At 44.1% G+C, this 17,271-nt stretch overlaps 1 protein-coding gene across 2 annotated transcripts; it reads left to right on the forward strand.

The window, feature by feature from the left end:
* Window positions 1–1,320: 1,320 nt before the first annotated feature.
* On the forward strand, window positions 1,321–17,212 carry LOC119138263 (zinc finger protein 385C-like). 2 transcript variants are annotated; one of them, XM_037278232.1, is made up of 9 exons: window positions 1,321–1,609; window positions 10,073–10,279; window positions 13,162–13,313; window positions 13,427–13,534; window positions 14,210–14,381; window positions 14,738–15,085; window positions 15,263–15,471; window positions 15,639–15,743; window positions 15,854–17,212. In XM_037278232.1, the coding sequence occupies exons 1-9, from the start codon at window positions 1,426–1,428 to the stop codon at window positions 16,082–16,084; spliced, it is 1,716 nt and encodes a 571-aa protein (XP_037134127.1). In that variant the 5' UTR covers window positions 1,321–1,425; the 3' UTR covers window positions 16,085–17,212. The 2 variants fall into 2 exon arrangements, with proteins under 2 accessions (XP_037134127.1, XP_037134128.1); XM_037278233.1 differs by lacking the exons at window positions 1,321–1,609; window positions 10,073–10,279 and adding an exon at window positions 10,312–11,854.
* Window positions 17,213–17,271: the final 59 nt, after the last annotated feature.

Below are 17,271 nucleotides of genomic sequence, written 5' to 3' on the forward strand. Positions count from 1 at the left end.
GAATGGCAGCGGCGGAAGACTCCGGAAGAAACCCCTCACGCACCTTTTACCCCTTTCTCTACTCTGCCGGTGATAATTGTTGTTTGTGTCCAATTTGCGCAACAAATGGACAAGCAAAAGTGGCCTTAATGGTTGTCATAACAACAAGGCTGTTTCAGATTAGCCCCCTGTGCAGTAAAAAGCTTGAATATCCACCTAGACAAATTTGCCTTCTAATGCATTGTGTTTATCTTTTGGGGGCTGGAAGAATTGTCAGTGAGCAGCAAGGGCACGAGCACGCGGCGTTTGGATTGCCTCGCTCGGAGGTGCGCGCAGATAACAATCCCATCAGCGACGCACGACAATAATTGTCTCTTATCTATAATGAAAGATCGCGCGGTGGAGCTGCCGAACAGTGTCGAAATGCGCAAGAAACACAAATGAACGCATAAAATGACAAATATGCTGAGTAACAGAGAGACTGGGAGAATTACAGTTGGACGTGTGCATTCAAAAGAGAAGGTCAAAGGTCACCACAGCTTATATTGCATTTTGAGCTGACACAAATTTACTTTTTGCAGCTGCACATAGATTTTCAAATCAATAATAATAGTATAGATTTTCTCATTTATTTTTATGCAAATATGTGGAAGTAAGTATTCTTAATTTGATATTGAAATGTGATGTGGACTGTATTGGGGATCTCTAAGGGGTAAGGTAAGAAGGCTTTTAATAGAGTACGGAAGCCATAGGAAATTGTAAATGTTGCTTTTGAGGTTTTCATTGAAGGTGAGGCGTTTATTTTGAAGAGCACGATGTCTGTTAGAGGAGCGGCAAGTGTTGCCACAGCGACGGGCTTAATTGAAATGTGTTGCGGGCCTGCTACTCGTGCGGAACAAAAAGTGAGCACTTATGCTAATGTTGCCACCAAGTGCTCCTGCTAAATTTAGTCCTGAGAGCATCCTGATCGGCCTTTCTTGAAATGGACCAAGCCTGTTTTGGTTCATTTAAAAAAAAACAAAAGACCCTTTTATGCGCTTGTAGGCCAGCACAAGCGTGTTAGCCTTTATTTTTAGGGTGAGCGGCCTTACGCTGGGGTCATGTAGCAACTTCAATAAGAAGGACATAGCTCAAACTCCAAGTATGTTTCCACTGTTCATCCAGCACCAAATGGCCGACAGCTGAGCCGCAACTCACCGAAGCAGGTTAACTCCTGAATTAATCTGCAGGCATGCGCTTTTTGAACATGGCCCAGCTATGTTAATAGAGAGAGGGGGGGGGAGTGGGCGGGATCAGCCAAGGATGCTTGCTGACAGGGCAGACAATAAGAGTGACAGCTGCGGAGGATTTGATGTGTCCGCGCCGTGCAACTTTGGCCTAATTGATCATAAATCAGATTAACTGTTTATTTGCATTACTTGGTGGGGCGGCTATGACACATCAAATATGGAAGACTTGCTGACGAGCGGCGACATCGCTGCCATGTTGGATGTGTCGAAGAGAGCGAGGGAGAGAGAGAGGGAGGCAGAGGGAGAGAGTGAGGAGGAGGCAGCTGAGCGCGGGCTCAGTCAGGTCGAGAGCCAGGAAATGGACATCAGCAGCGGTAAAATAGAGGGGACACCTCCTGTCGGTAGGAGATACTTTTTTTGTTTTTTTTAAACATTTATACGGTTAGTGTGTATACATTATTTTCTGTGACTAATTCTCTAGAGGACAGCTAGTTTGGTCATTTTGGACTGTAATGATCTCAAAACTAATACAAATGTCACGTTAAATAGGCTGATGGGACTCACACAAACTAATCAATAATAATAATAATAATAATATTTTTTTTTATGCTTAAATGCAACTAGAATAAATTTACATCCACTGTCGGATAACTTACTCTACCACATAAGCATGCCGTTATTACACCTTTTAAGACATTTTGATATTTTCTGAAAAAGGATGCTCATGCTTTGGTTTTTAATTTTTTTGGAGTTGCTGTTTTGATTGAAAAAACGTTTTTTTATTCAACATGATTATTATTTATTAAAGAAAAAATCAGTTCGGTCGTTTAAAGACGTGCCTTGCTTTAAAATTGCCAATATTTTATTCACTAAAACATTTATTACTTTTTTGCCATTTAATTCCACAAAACAAACCCACAAAAAAATTCAAAATGCTCAAATTTAATTTACAGTTTTATTTAAGATATTAAATTAGGATTAAGGATATGTATAAATATTACATGGAAAAAATGTGTGTTTGTAATCAAAGCTTTGTGTAGAGCAATGGTTGGCAACATAAGGCTGGTGGGCCACCGTAAGAGCATTTGATTCTTAAATAAATGCTCTAAAAGGCCGCAAACATCGAACCCGCTAATAGAAATCACACAGACATCCTCTTTTCTGTATTTATCCATACATGTAGTGTGGTCATGATTACCGTGAGCTCAAAATCTATTCGACCCAAGAAGGTCCACTTAAGCGCCCTGCATCATCATCATCATCCTTCCAGTCCCTCGTCCTCCTCTGCATTGGCTAAATGGCTCCAAACGACGCCCGGCAGTGTTCTCCGAGCACCCCCCCCCCGTACATTGAACAAAAGGTCCTTGATTCATTAAATCCGTCGCCCACTCCTCAAAGCCATGTTGTCATTTTCACCACTTTGCTTCACCTGCCCGCCGCTCGTCTTTTGGGACGTAGGTGTGCACGCATAAGGGCCTCGCTCGTCGACACTCGAAGATGACGCATATTTTCCCGCAAAGCACCGAATATCTTATCATGTTGTATTGTGACAATTTTAGCTTGAGCGTAACGCTGAGAGTTAATTCACAAACGAATCCTCCCGCTGTGGATTTAATACTCGCAGCCGTTCTTTTGCTCAGAAATCATAAATATATCGGCGAGTCCTGCTACAGGGCTTTTTCCAGCTCATTTGTGTCAAAATGGGTTTGTGAAAATGTGCGTGAGAAATTCACGCTGCTAATTGTATCGTGTGTGTGTGTGTGTGTGTGTCGGTGATTGTGTTGAAACAATTGTTATTAAATAGGAGCTTGTTTCTGTTTGTGGTTTGTTTCAAAGATTTAAAAAGATGACTATTATTACTTTGCTATTTAACTGAGCATTTCAGCTATTAAAATAATATATAACATTTTTCTTGCTGTAATTTACTCGAGAGTAACAGTCAGTCGGGGTGAGGTGTTTATGAAGTGAAAGGCCTTCATATGGACAAAAGTACAGTCTATAATTTTATGCAAGTAAGGAATTTGGGCTTTCAATAGTCGAAATATATTTATTGTATTATTACGTATTTCCCAGTTTTGAATGTACATTTTTTTTAACCTACGTTTATTTAACTAGAAAAGACTGATCCATAATTTTATATATGTTCCACAAATGAATTATACTTAAAGTAGTATCTATGATTCAAAAATATCCATGATAATAAATGTTATTTAATTTTTGCCTATTCGTATCCAGCTGCCTCATTGCTCGGCGTTCGCCGCGGAGCGCCGCATTCCTCGTTGCCCCGCCCCGGCCGAAGGGTGACATTTGCCGATGACTTTTAAGCCACGCAGTTGCGATGAAGTTGAATTTTTCTCTGCGTCTCGTCTGCGTCGTGGCGTTTGACTTCCAGACTCGGTCTCGGTGAAGAACATCATCTGTGAAATTGAGACTAACCAAGTGGAACGGGATTGCGATGGGAGCAGCTTGAGCTGCAGTATAGCCCCCGCCCCTCCCTCGCCGCGTCTATAGACTCGCCGCCCCTGCTGATCACTTTGTGTGCAAAACATCATATGCCGTCGATTGTTATTTGGCATTTACATGAAATGACGCTAAAACAAAAAGGCTCGACACGTACAAATGTGCGCGAGAAACACAATGATGGAATTGTGCGTCCACCCGTGTGCTTCGAGCAGCCATTTTCGGTCATGGCGTGTGCTTCGCCGCCGGCCAGCTTTGCGAAATCCATCCCCCCCGTCGCCCAGATGTCTCGATGGTAGGATACCGCCCCTCAAAAAAAAAAAACCCCGTAATTACCAAAATTAAGGCGAAAAAAAAATGCACCTTTGTCTTCGTTATCTCCAAAACTATATTTCAAACGGAGAGCGTGAGTCGCGAAATTACAAACGACGCACGGGCTTATCGCAACAGACTCGCACCCCCACCTCAGACACGGCCAAATGGATTTTTGTGTCGAGGCTCCCTTCAGAGATTGTAATGGCTCGTCTTTGGGCTGTGTCATTACAAGTCACATGACAGCCTGCCCGTGCACTGATAACTGTGATCTTTATTCTGCTGCTCGCAAGCAAAGATAGAGCTTGGGGGTGTGAGGGTGGGGAGACCCCGCCCCCAAATAAACCTCTGCTGCTGGCTGGAGCCCCGGGTGGAAAAATGAAGCGCGACGAATGCGAATTGTGGCCCTTTTTCCCCCCCCCCACATTTGAAATTTGCAACGTTATTGTCTGTTTTTAGACGGAAAACGTAAATGACAAAAAAACATCCCGGTAAAAGTGGGAACGCGGGTTTGCGGGAGGAATTGACAGGTGCCCTCTATTGTCAACGAATTTTGCCATTAATCGTCAAATTCTATTGCCTTTTTAAAAGCCATCCCTACCCGACACAAAAGACTCGCCCTGCAGACCAAATTAAATGGCCGTTAAATTAGGGAGCCATTATGGCATTCACTGCTCTGCTGATTTTTGTGACGCTTTCCCCCCAACACACACACACACACACACTCTTCCCCCCAGTCATGAGTGAAACACACTGAGGCAGCCACTGTAGGTAGTTAAATGGCCACTTATAATCATCTCTCCTCTGTCCACGGATGAATTTACAATGCAGGTCAAAGTATTTTACACAGAGACATTTTATATTTGGTCTCACTTTGTTTACATTCACTGAACACATAAAATCACGATTGCAAAACATTATATTGTTTTTATAAAACCTACCAGTCTTAACATGGATCAAATCTTGACATTAGCATAATATCTGCTAACGTTGGACTCGCCTTTTAATTACAAAAATGTGTTCGCCCCCTGATAAGAATTTGATTGTATGCGACCGCATGGTGTACTGCAGCGGCAATGCGTTTTGTGCTTAACCCAAACCACCTTAAGGATCCAGTGTGATAATTCAGGCAATTAGGCCCATTTATCCAGAGAGTGAACCTAATTAAAAAAATCAATTCAATTTATCCTGTCAAGGCTCCGAAAAGGAGTCGGCAAAGATAAGACATTTGCAGGATGGATGGCTTTTCTGGGAATGTGAGCGATCTTATCTTGCGTCGGGGATGATTTGGTTTGAAAACAAAAATACCGCATTGGATTTCTTCACCTGTTTTCACTGAAGGGTAAAATCATTTCATCTTTTAGATAACTAATGGCTGGATGAGAACAACAAGAAAATACAGATACATATATAGTAGTGCTTGTTTATTATTTACCGACACGTCCATAAAGCAAGTTGAGAGTAATCGTTCGCCATCCAGTAAAATTAGACCGAGTCGCTTATTCTTTGTCACTCTTCCTTCCTTCCTTCTTTCCTTCCTTCCTTCCACACTCAGAATAAAGACGCGACCCACATTTCCCCCGCAATGCTTTCGGATGGCTTTAGCAACAAGGAGGCTGAACGGAAGCGTCAGTTTGGCTCACTGAATTGAAATGTTGAATTTTAATTTCAATGATACCAACCATTTGATTATCTGAATTTTATTCTGCCAAATATCACAATCAGTTGGGCCTTAATGATTAATAATGTAACCAAGTGCTAGCTTGAGCAAGTCTACCTAATGTTGTGACCGGTGAGCACATAGTATATCCTACTATTATTAATAGACACATTAACGCTCCAAACATCACACTGCTAAATGTCAATACGGCGCAGTAAGTACCCTGGCTCCATTATTAGTCCTGAATATGTAAATCCCAGAGAGAGTTGGCTATAAAAAGCCATCCGTGGAATTTCAGCCAACAACTACTCAAGTGCTCTTGGCAGGGATACAAGGGTGTGAACGCGCGTTTACATTTGGAAACAATCTCAGGGCATAGCGGGGTTATGACACTTCCTGCCTCGTCCGTGCCCCTTGACAGCTCCCGGAACGGCAACGTTGCCACGTTGATAATGGATGCGTGCAGCGGGGGACGCGTGACATGTCCCGGGATGCATTTGATATGACTGACTGTCTCCGTCCCACTCAATAAGCGGACGCTTAGATTCCGCCGCGGGGGGTTTCTTCGTAACGAACGCTGAGGGATGGCAGGCCGAGCGAACCGACCGTATGCTTTCCATGTGAAGCGATAGTCGTGGGTGGAAGAAAACATGGAGGCATGGATGACTCATGAAGATGACTAATAAAAGCGTCTTCCATGTCATTTGTATCGCCTTCCTGTAGTCTGTAGCTGTGAAACCCGAGGCCCCGGGGTCCAGATCCGGTCCACCGAAACACTTTATGCGCCCCGCTAAACAACGTAGATCAACATAGAACAGAGGCGAAATTCCTAATTAGTGTTCCTAATATTGGGGCCGGTGGGAGTTGAAGGACTGTGTTCCATTTTAAACAGAGGTCACATCCCTTTAGCAGCCTTAGGGTCCACCCAGATGGTCGCTGACAGATGCCCAAAATTGCTGTTGTCCTTGCTTGGAACACAGTCCCACACTGCAGTTAAAAAAAAAAAAAAAAAAAAAAACTTCCCTTCCAATATTAGAATTTTTTCTTTACTGGTTTTGACTCAAATTGTCTTATCCCGCCGGCCATTGCGGGCCTATTTGCATCGCAATATAAGTCACGGGCTTTGTCCTAATATTTCCCCCTCGCCGTGTTTATCACCAGACAAACGCATTCTCCTCTTGGCGTTGGCCGCCTTTGCCTCGCTAACCTCTTATCTCCCCTCTCCCGCCGCGCCGCTCTTGTCCTTGGCTCGGTCGCACGTCCTTTACTCTGCTGGACGCTCGCCAAGGGTTTTCGCCAGCGTGAGGTGGGCCGCTCGTTTAGCCCCCCGCTGTGTGTCCTGTTACTGGGCCGCCAGCACGGCAGGAACGCTTCTCTTGCGCTTTTGTCCGATATGACTGCATAATCTCTGCATAAATAAACATTTTAAAAAAAGATATATAAATACATCAGTGCCTTGACATACAAGTGACCTAGTTTTAGCCAAATTTTTTTTTTTGCTTTGACCTACGAGTGAAAAAATAAATAAAAATAAAATATTACATCAGTGCTATTTTCTCATTTAAAAAGTTTTGTTTTCGAGTAAGAGTCGCTTTACATAAAAAAGAAATCCCGCTACTCCACCGCGTTTGATATCTTATACTGTTTAAACTGAAACAACAATGGGTGTGTGTTTGCACCTGTGTGTGTGTTGGTGAACATTGTCAGATAGCAGAGGTCTAATTAAAGAGCTGGCATGTCCCAAACCTGCTCAAGCTCTTTGTTTAACACTGCAGTTAATCTCCAGCTACACAGTGCTGTGTGTTATCTGCTGATTACTGCGAGGTGTCCACCAGATGAATGTCAAGCTGGGACAGATGCGTGAATGTGGGGCTTCTTGAAGATGTGCGTCTCATCTCCAACTTATTTGGCACCGTTTACTCATGTTGAGTGTCCCAGTGGAAACAGAGCGACTAAAAATATGGATCCACTTAACAACTCCCACTCACTTACCTAACAGTGTGAATCACTGCTGTATTTGCGTTTGCGAATGACCTTGACACCAGGACTGCTTGTCGCCGTCATAAAACCTCCGCGCAGGCGGCCGATGCTTTGAGGAATATTTTGAGACTCTTCACCGTATGGAGTCATGTGTTCGGAATTCAGATCTGAAGATTTATAATGACCTCGACATTAATGCTAGTTTTGTTAGCAATGGCTTTCTGCATCATTGTGTGTTAGCATTCATACGAACGTTCATTGTTAGCATTGCTGCTATGGAGAGCAGCTACGCTTTATGTCTGTCGTATTCACTCGAAACTGTCCCATTTCTTGGTCTTTTGTGCTCAAATTACAGGGTAATTGAGCCGTGTGTGACGGGGGTTTCAAACTCGTGCTCTCACAAAAGCAGCACGGTTGCCTAGCGACAACTTTAATTATAGTCCACCTGTCATTCTGCATTAATCAAGCGTCTCAGTATTCATTCTGACCGTCGGCTTCGGGGAGCGTCTGTATTTTGTTGGAATTATTGAATTCCTTTGTGTCGCTCGACGAGGTTCGGCGCAACCTCCACAATGCTTTTTCTCTGCGGTCACTGAAGTGGTGACTTCTGCTTTTGTGGCGCTCACACTCACTAGTAGCAGATAGAGACATAAATCGGCCTTCATGACCTCAGCTTGACGTGATTGGCTTTCGTCTGATATTTACAGACATGACAATGCCGGCAGGCAGCCAGCGCATGCATGTGCACCTCAAATGTCGAATGCCTTCAAACTAAAATACAAACAAACAAACGCGCAACTCTTGAGTGACCTGACTTAAGACTCTAAGGCTGTCACTGTTGAACATTTTCAGAGTCGATTACTCGATAGAGTAATCGACTAATCGGATAAAATTTTATTTATTTCAATTTTGGGTTTTTTATGATTACAAAACCATTGACTGTGTATCAACCAATTACTGTTGTTTATTTGGTTTTGTGTAGGGATTTAAAAAAACAGCTACTCACCCAAAAATTTTTTTTTTGGTGCTGTGGATGGCTGGCATCCAGTCCAGTCCAAATTCAGCTGAGAAAAAAATGACAATAAAAGGCCGCAGTCTGAGAGCATAGTTAAAGGTGTCCGAGGTCTAAATGAACACCTGCTTGCGTTCAACTACCAACCATTATTCCATTTTTTGTGCAGCAGCTTGCCCGATGGCAGGACGCGGCATCACTCAAATTAATCCCGGTGACGGATGGCTGGCTTTGAAGTGCGCGCCGCTGCTCGGAGGCAGATAAATTCTCGCCAAAACAGATTTCCTTTCCGCTTTCATCTCTCCAGCGGACAAATTGAAATTTCTGCAAACAGATTTTTTTTTTTTGCAAATGAAGGCGACCGGGCAGAATGCTCAAATATGGCGTGGTTTTAATCGTGGCTATTATCACATGAAAAGTGCTAAAACAAATAACTGAGCTACACATGTGCTAACATTCACACATTGTCAGTGGATGCTGGAGCTTAAAACCATCAAGCCATTAAAAAAAAAAAAAATCACTCCTACTGTGATAACTTTATTAACTGTACAAACATTTTAACATTAGTAACTGTTTTAATGACATTTAATTATTACTCTTCCCTCAATATTATGACTATAATTTAATATGCATAATTATGCATATTTTTCAACCCCAGGATATGGCTGCTTACTAGCCTTTTTTTATTTTTGAATTAAAACACTGAACTTTTTTTTTTTCTTTCAAACTCCAAACTTCCCAAGCTCATGGACCTGGACTACCACCGTCGCTATGATATATTGCCCTGACACGTGCCAGAGATACTGTATAGGCCTTTTATTAGCGGTTAATGCACACCTCATTCTACTGGCTGTATTGTTGACACAGTGGCGCCCACCACAGATTATTAGCAGATAAATCTGAGCCTTAAGCAATCACTCTTGTGTGATATCTCTGTTTGGAAAAAGAATGGCCACCGTGAGCATGCTCCTCCATCATAGTAATGACACGGCTACATTTTGCATCCTGTGGAGTCATGTTGCCCCCCTGTGGAGACTTCAGTGACGTACCACACACACGATGCACGAAGTTGAAGACGTTTCATGTCTAAAAGGCTTTTCCAGTTGTAAATTGAAGGAGTGGACTTCCCCTATTCATGTGTGTCCCCTGGGAGTGCTCACATCTTGATGGGTTTGTTGTTGTTGTGGGCCGTGACACTTGCCTGTCGGCGATCTTCGGGGGAGAAATGTCAGGCCATTGTTGTTAGCAAACGGTTTTGTTTTGGGAGAGCATTTGACACGGCGTCTTTCACCCTTCTCTCAAATTGGACAACTATTTACGCCAAGTACCACCACCAACCATTGGCGGAGCTAGACAGGGGGGGGCCCACAGGGGCGCTGGCCCCTCTGAAATTTTCCATTCTTATTTCCTTCCTAACAACGCACATTGTTCCCGCCCTAGATGGAAAAGAAGAAGAAGAAGAGGAAAATGAAGACAATAAAAGGGTGGCACCGAGGGCTAAGCGCGAGCGACGTCAAGGCAACGCCAGCGCCACCGTGTGCCAGGTGTGCAGCATCCGGCTTAATTCTGGAGCCCAAGCCCAGATCCATTATAAGGGCAAAACGCACCAGAGGAGACTGCGCAGACTGGCCAAGGTTGTCGGATCAGGTACTGCTCATCTTTTATATATATATTTTTTGTGTGTTTAGTTGGATGAAACTCGCCATTCCCGAATAGATGCTCGGTAATTTTCTTTTCCTGCACACCTGTTTTGACACGAGGCCATTCATCACCCTCGCCCGCTGCCATTCCTCTCAAGCAAAAGCTGTAATGAGCCAATGCAGGCCACATCTAATGTTGATGTAGGGAGCTGTCTCATTCCATCAGCTCAACGCGCGTATTTAGCCGCTCCGCACAATATTCAATTAATTCAGTCGCCGCTGTTTAATGTCTCGCTTGCTCCGACCTCATTTTGTCATCATCACAATCGTATTGGCATTTTGCACATGTGTCAGAAAATAACCTTTAGCCACGGTCAGTTATCCTTCAAAGTTTGCCAGTCACCCTGTCGGCAAAGGGAAACTCGAGCATGTTGCTCTTTGGATTATGCATTTTCATATCAGACACAATTAATTCTACAAGCTTTTTTTTTAACTCCCTTTCTATTTTTTGCTCGAGACAAAACGAGCCAAGTCAATTAAGGTGACGCTTAGCGTCATTCCGCCTGCTCTGCGATTAAAGGACCCTAATAATACCCGTTCTCGCAGCTGAACTAACATTCCCTTTTATTTAGCTGCATGAAGCAGTTGCGAATGAAATGAGGTTTAATAGGGTCATTCTCCGTGAGGGGCCCCCTTTGGAAATGGGAATGGAGCAAACCACTTTCTATTATCACCGTTTGATAAACTCCACGGTCTCAAAGGAGATATTCTCTCCTCTCCCCTGAGATAGCCTTGCCCCCCGCCCCACCCCCTAGCTCCGCCCCTGCTGAGTATCACAACCAAAAAGTCTAAATTCTGAACCTGCATGCGCGCTCAACCTTTGGTATTTTTTTAACAGGAGCGCTGATGTCATCAATCTCATTAATGACATCCCAATCCAAGCACATCTGTTGTGCAAATGAGTTTGGTTTCCTTCTAAATGCGCCTTCCGCTATTCCTTTTTTGCCATGTAGCATGCTTGCCATCTTGCAAAGAATAACACTAATAAATCCTTCCCATTGTTTTCAAGTAATCCCGGGAAGGAAAGACATTATGGTTGAGTGTCCTCAAGGGGGGGAGCGTGCAGGTGGCAGTTCTGAATAGAAATCTGTGCTGGAGGGAGGAAGAGGAAAAGGAGGAGGGGGGGATGAAGGATGTTGCTCATAGCCAACCTCTCTCGTTCTCTCTCTCTCTCCTCCCTTTCCCACTCGCTCGCTCCATCCTTTGCTGTGGTGCGTTCTCACGCACCCAGAAGAGTAACGCACTTGCTCTTCACGCACACTCAGCATCCCGCTTTCCCTGCGTCGTCTCCGAAAGGGGGCGGGGGGTGGGAAGGGTACGGGGACCGGCCGAGCATGGCGCTTTTTAATTGCGAGGTGTACCGCCCGGCGCTCTGGATGGACGCCACAATGTGACGCTGACTGAGAGGACGGCCATTTCAAAAGGAGGACGCGATTTGCCCCAAAAGTTCCTGATGAGAGTTCAACTGACAGAAGTTGAGTGACTAGCGGAAGAATCCCAAAACAAGCGGAGATGCTCTTAGGTAAGCTCGCTCGGGGGATGGAACAAGTGCTTCTAGGAAAATGTGCTTTTGGCAGTCGGGGCTGGTTCTTGGACTAATTGGCCCCTCTTATAGGGGCCAAGTGGGGGGTGGTGACCCCCACAATGGCGCCACGCTGTTCCCCAGATGTGCCAAGTCATTTTAAGGCAAGAACAAAAATTGCCAATGTCACAGCAGATTGCTGCCAATTATGCCAATGCCTCCCTGAGGATTAGCTCGCATAATTGAAGTCTGATCTAGATAAAAGCCATTTTTGTCATTAATTTGTCGGTTTTTTTCAGCAATTGGAAGGAAATGCTGATCTTTTTTTTTTGACTTGTTATATTTGTTCCTATAGTGACTGTGATATTTTTCATTACGAGTACTTTGATTAGGAAACTCATGCAAAGCGAGATAAGTAAACGACGTCGTCACATAGACCACGATTTGCTCAGCTCAGCATCAGATTAGCTGCTCATTTAAATTCCATTTGCATATAAATTAGTGGTGGATAGATTTTGTTTTTTCTTTTCAATGCACTTTACGCTTGTACGGCAAAAACGTGCGGCACACCGTCATTCGGCACATTCGATCGGGCCGCCTTATCTCGATTCAAGCAGATGGCGGCGCTTTATTTTAAGTGCCTTTGATAACGGAGCATTTGCTCCGTCTGATCAGTGCTGATAGTGCTCATTTCCCAGCACATTAGCTTTTTTGTGAATTATAAGTGCATGTAAAAGGTTAAATAAGCTATCAGTTATCACCAAAATGGCCTCCGTCGAGTCAGGATCCCGCCAAAAGAACCAAAGCAGCTTTTCCCTCCATCGCTTCCTCTGTGACGTTGAATCACCCAGAGACCAATCTTGGAAAAAAATAGCAATTAATTCTTTCACATAGTTTTTTTCTCCCACAGTACTTTATTTTCTTTTTATAGCCAAATGAGAAAGATCGAAAACAGGGGGGACGAATGCAGATTAGTGCGTAAAGATTGATTAAATCCCACTGAAACCTTTGATTATTGTTCAAGAGCCTTTAATGAAGACAAGTAGAATAAAATTATATTTTGTACGTCATTGATGACTAACACCTTAACACCCCCCCCACCTTTGTACCACACCGCGTGTAAATGTCACCTCACTAATGTTTGCCTTGGGTTTCGACAAAGGTCGCACTGCATGTAAATGATAATTTAATAGCGCTCGGGCCAGCCAAGTGTGACGAGGTCTTCAAGCAGAAAGACGACTTTTCCGTTGAGTTCGGACAATCTTTGGCATGTATTACTAGCGTTGGACTGGTGTGTTTCTTTGCAGGTGCGCTGTCCCACAACCAGGTCCACCCTCTCCTGGGTTCCCTGCAACTGTCGGCCCAAGCGAGCCTCCAGCCGCACAACCACTTGGAGCACTTCTTGCCCCTCAGGATCAGCACCTCCTCGCCCCTCAGCCTTTTCCCAAATTTCAACGTGGTGAGATTTAGTCCACAAAATGCCCTCAGAGATAATAATAAAATAAAATAAAAATGATAAATAATAATAATCTCTTGCTTTTTGCACTTTGGACCAAAATCTGTTTTCCACAGATGGATCCCGTGCAAAAGGCAGTGATCAACCACACCTTCGGCATCGCCCCGCCTAAGAGAAGAGCCACTATCACCTGTAATATTTGTCACCTGCGCTTTAACTCCACTGTAAGTGCCCCGGCTCTCATTTTGCACATTTCATACGGTCTGTCTGTACACTCAAATATTGCCGTGGCAGCCTTTTCTTATCGTTCTTCCATTTTCTGGCCTCTGAGAGCAAACCAATCAGCGAATTCCTCTCCCCTCCTCTTATCGGACCTTCCTATTCACATTAATGTAGCTACCTTTCCAATCATAATTCATTTTTACACATATTTGCATTTATATTGTTAGCTAGCAGTATAAAGGGCCGCATGCTATCGCGGAGATGAGCTCCGAGGTCATGCGAGTGTTCACAGACGTGAGGGCAAATTGTGTCACACCGAATCAGTGGTGAGATGAGCAAATGAGCTCGGGAGGACGGTCATGAGATGCCGCGACTCCAAACGGGGCGCTCATTTGTGCGGACATTGATGATCAGGACGGCGGCCATGCCGGGACTTCCTCGCAGTCAAACGCTGACTGTTATCGTTTGTCCCCCAGCACCGCCCTTGCACACGCAGCCGAAGAGATGAGGCAGATGGAGCGATTACACTTAACTGACTTCATGCTGCCCCTCACTAATTAAATCACCCAACTGTTCTGCTGTTGTGTGTGTGTTGGTGCTGGGAAGTAAGAAAGTACAAATACTTTGTTACTGCACTTCTTTTACCACCTCTGAAATTCAAATGTGTTCATGACCAGAACCAGGCCGAGGCCCACTACAAAGGTCACAAGCACACTCGCAAGCTGAAGGCCATGGAGACCCAGAGGAACCGGCAGAAGAACAAGCCCAAGCCAGCCGCAGCGGAGAAAGAGAAGGGGACGGCGGGAGGAAGTGACACGCAAACAGACTTGAATTTAAACGACACAACAGGTACGGAAAATATACGCGGGCGGGGTGCAAAGATGAACCGCATTAGACCTTCATTCCCCCTCCTGAAGGTGATAAGCGGTAATTGAGGCAGGCGACGATGAGATGCTAAGTCTTGTAAGCTGCCACCGCTGACTGATTAGCAGTTATTACCTGCCCTGCAATCATAGCCTCTGTCACACGGCTAATTACTCCCATAAAGCAGCGACGCCTTGCAAAGAGGCGCAAAAAGCACCTGGAGAATTTTCATCACCTACTTTTATTTGGATTTTTCTTTGAATAGTCGCCTGCATTTATTGTACACAGGATGACTACCAAGTTCTCCATTTCTCATGTTTGTCATGCTTGTGTGTGTTCAGATTTATCAAGCACAACGGCACAAGTGGAAAAACGCCACGGGAGTTCCCCAGTCCCCGCCGCCCCCACTACAGACTCCTCTACAAACCAATCTCCTCAACTGTCCCAGCAATTCCCTCACAGCCCGCCGCTTCCCAATCTAACACAAGAGGAGACACCTTTAGAAGGCCGCGGAATACCTCCCGCTTCGGCAGAACCACTCGACGCTCAAGGGCATCCTGTTGTCAAGGAAGAAGACAAGGAGGGGGTTGGGGCGGTGGAGGATAAGGAAGGCAACAAAAAACAGCTCCATTGTCCCACTTGCAAAGTGACGGTGAACTCCAGCTCCCAATTGGAAGCTCATTGTAGTGGTAGGTGTGATATCTGCACTTGCATTCTTTATCCTTTGCCACGAATGGCAACAAGCAGTCTCTGCTGCCATCTAGTGGAATAGCATTGTATTGTTCTGTCTGTCACTATACATCACTAAACAAAGATACATTATTTGTAGGAAATTCCAAAATACTTTTAATGTCCCCCCTCACCAGGTTCTAAACACAAGCAGATGCTGCACAGCCCCAACAGCAGCCGCTCGCACCGCAGGCCGAAGAGGACATCGTCGCCGAGACGCCCCTGCCGAATAATTAAGCAGCGGATGGTCGGCAACAAGACCAAGTTGGTGACGGGTGTCACCGGCCAGCGTTTTCACTGTCAGCTGTGCCAAGTGGCCGTCAACTCTGAGTCACAGCTCAAACAGGTAAACGGCATACAGAGAATTTAGAGACTGTCAGATGAAGTCCACCTGCAAAGGTGTTTTAGGTTCATCGTAAAAGTCCGGAAACGTTTTGCAAATGGTGAAAGAACATTTTCACGCATCGTAAATCCTGAAAACCTGTTGAAGTGTCTTCCAAATGTGTTTAACAGCACATGAACAGCAGGAGACATAAAGAGCATTTGGCCGGGAAGCCTGTGAAGGTGAAGTCCAAATTCACACCCTTTAATAAACTGCAGCCCAGCACCGCATTCGCGGTAAGAATTATACTCACACACTTTTGATTTCTGGCTACAATTAGGAGATAAAATGACTGGGTAAAAATTAGGACAGTTTGAAATGCGCTTCCCTCCGACGTCCCTTGCAGACAAAGCTGGCCTTGCAGAAGCAGCTGTCCAAGGCCCTGCCGGCAGGGTTGCTGACCAGCGCCCTCAACCCAGCTGCTCTGTGCACTCTGGCGTCCTCGCCGCTGGCATTACGGCTGCCGCAGGGTCCCGCAGCCATCGTCCACAGTCCGCTGATAAGCCCCGCCCTCTTCAGGCCTGCCCCGGGACCCCTCAGGGCCACGCACCCGGCCATTATTTTCTCTCCTTATTGACAATGAGGACAAAAATTTTACATTTGACACATCATCGGTACAGTATGCACACTGACCAAAAGTGCTACCTCGACTTATGACATTTACAAGTCTTTCGACTCAAGATGTAAATAAATTAATGAATTCATAAGTCAAGGAATAACTATGTGAGGACCATGACTCAAGTGTTTGAGTGCATGTTCCCTAGTAGGGGTCTAAATCTTATTGGAAGCCATAATAGTGAATATATTTTGTTTTATTTATGAGAACAATCTGCCATTACACAAGAGTGGGCACGTGTTAAAACTTTTATGTGAGCTCTCTAGTACTCTGGGAAAAACAGTATCATTCCTGGATTAGGTTCCGTGTATAAATCACTTGTCTTACTGATCAAAAACAGAATTGTTTGGTCGTGAACATCAAATATGTAATGAACCCCGTTCCGTCTTTCTGTTTGTCTTTCGCTGACTTGTGCCATAATACAAAGCCAAGAACTTTCACTATACTTGGTGAATGTAGTTTGATTTCATCAATTAATAACAGTGGAAACTATATTGGACATGAGCCATTAAAGTAGGGATGGGGAACCTTTTACCCCACATTCTTCAAATACTTTAATTTTATGTACTTTGAGATGCTTTTTGTGTAACACGAAGACGCAGTGACAAAAATTCTATTTCATGAGTCATACCAATCTGTAAAATATTTTTTAATAGCTTTTTCCATCCTGAGCACAAAAACTGCCGTAACTGTTCATCAAGTGCAATAATGTAGGCTACTATGATAAATGTGTTGAGTGTGTATAATGTATTCATTTGTATGTAGTATTATTATTACGTGGCTGTGGTTGTGTTCATTTCCACTGCATTGAAACAATCACAAAAATGTATGCACTGGAAGTACTACAGTGCAAGTGGGCACATGTATATTTTGGAAATTATTTGCTCAGATCAGCCATGGAATTCTAAAAGTTTGTTCTAAGATCAGTTGCCAAAGCAATTAACCTCGCTAGCATGTACTCTTGAGCCAAAATGAATAATTATATGATCGTATTTTTGTTTTAAAAAAATGCAGATAAATTGTTTTTTGGCTGTACTAAATTTTCCTCCAATTCTGTTGTGAGCCAATAAATATGAAAATATTTCGTGTTATATTTGGTTTATTTCGCTAAACAAAAAATACATTAATAAAAGTAATTTTTAAAAAAA

The sequence above is a fragment of the Syngnathus acus genome, chromosome 19, assembly GCF_901709675.1.
Source record: "Syngnathus acus chromosome 19, fSynAcu1.2, whole genome shotgun sequence".
NCBI lineage: Eukaryota > Metazoa > Chordata > Actinopteri > Syngnathiformes > Syngnathidae > Syngnathus > Syngnathus acus.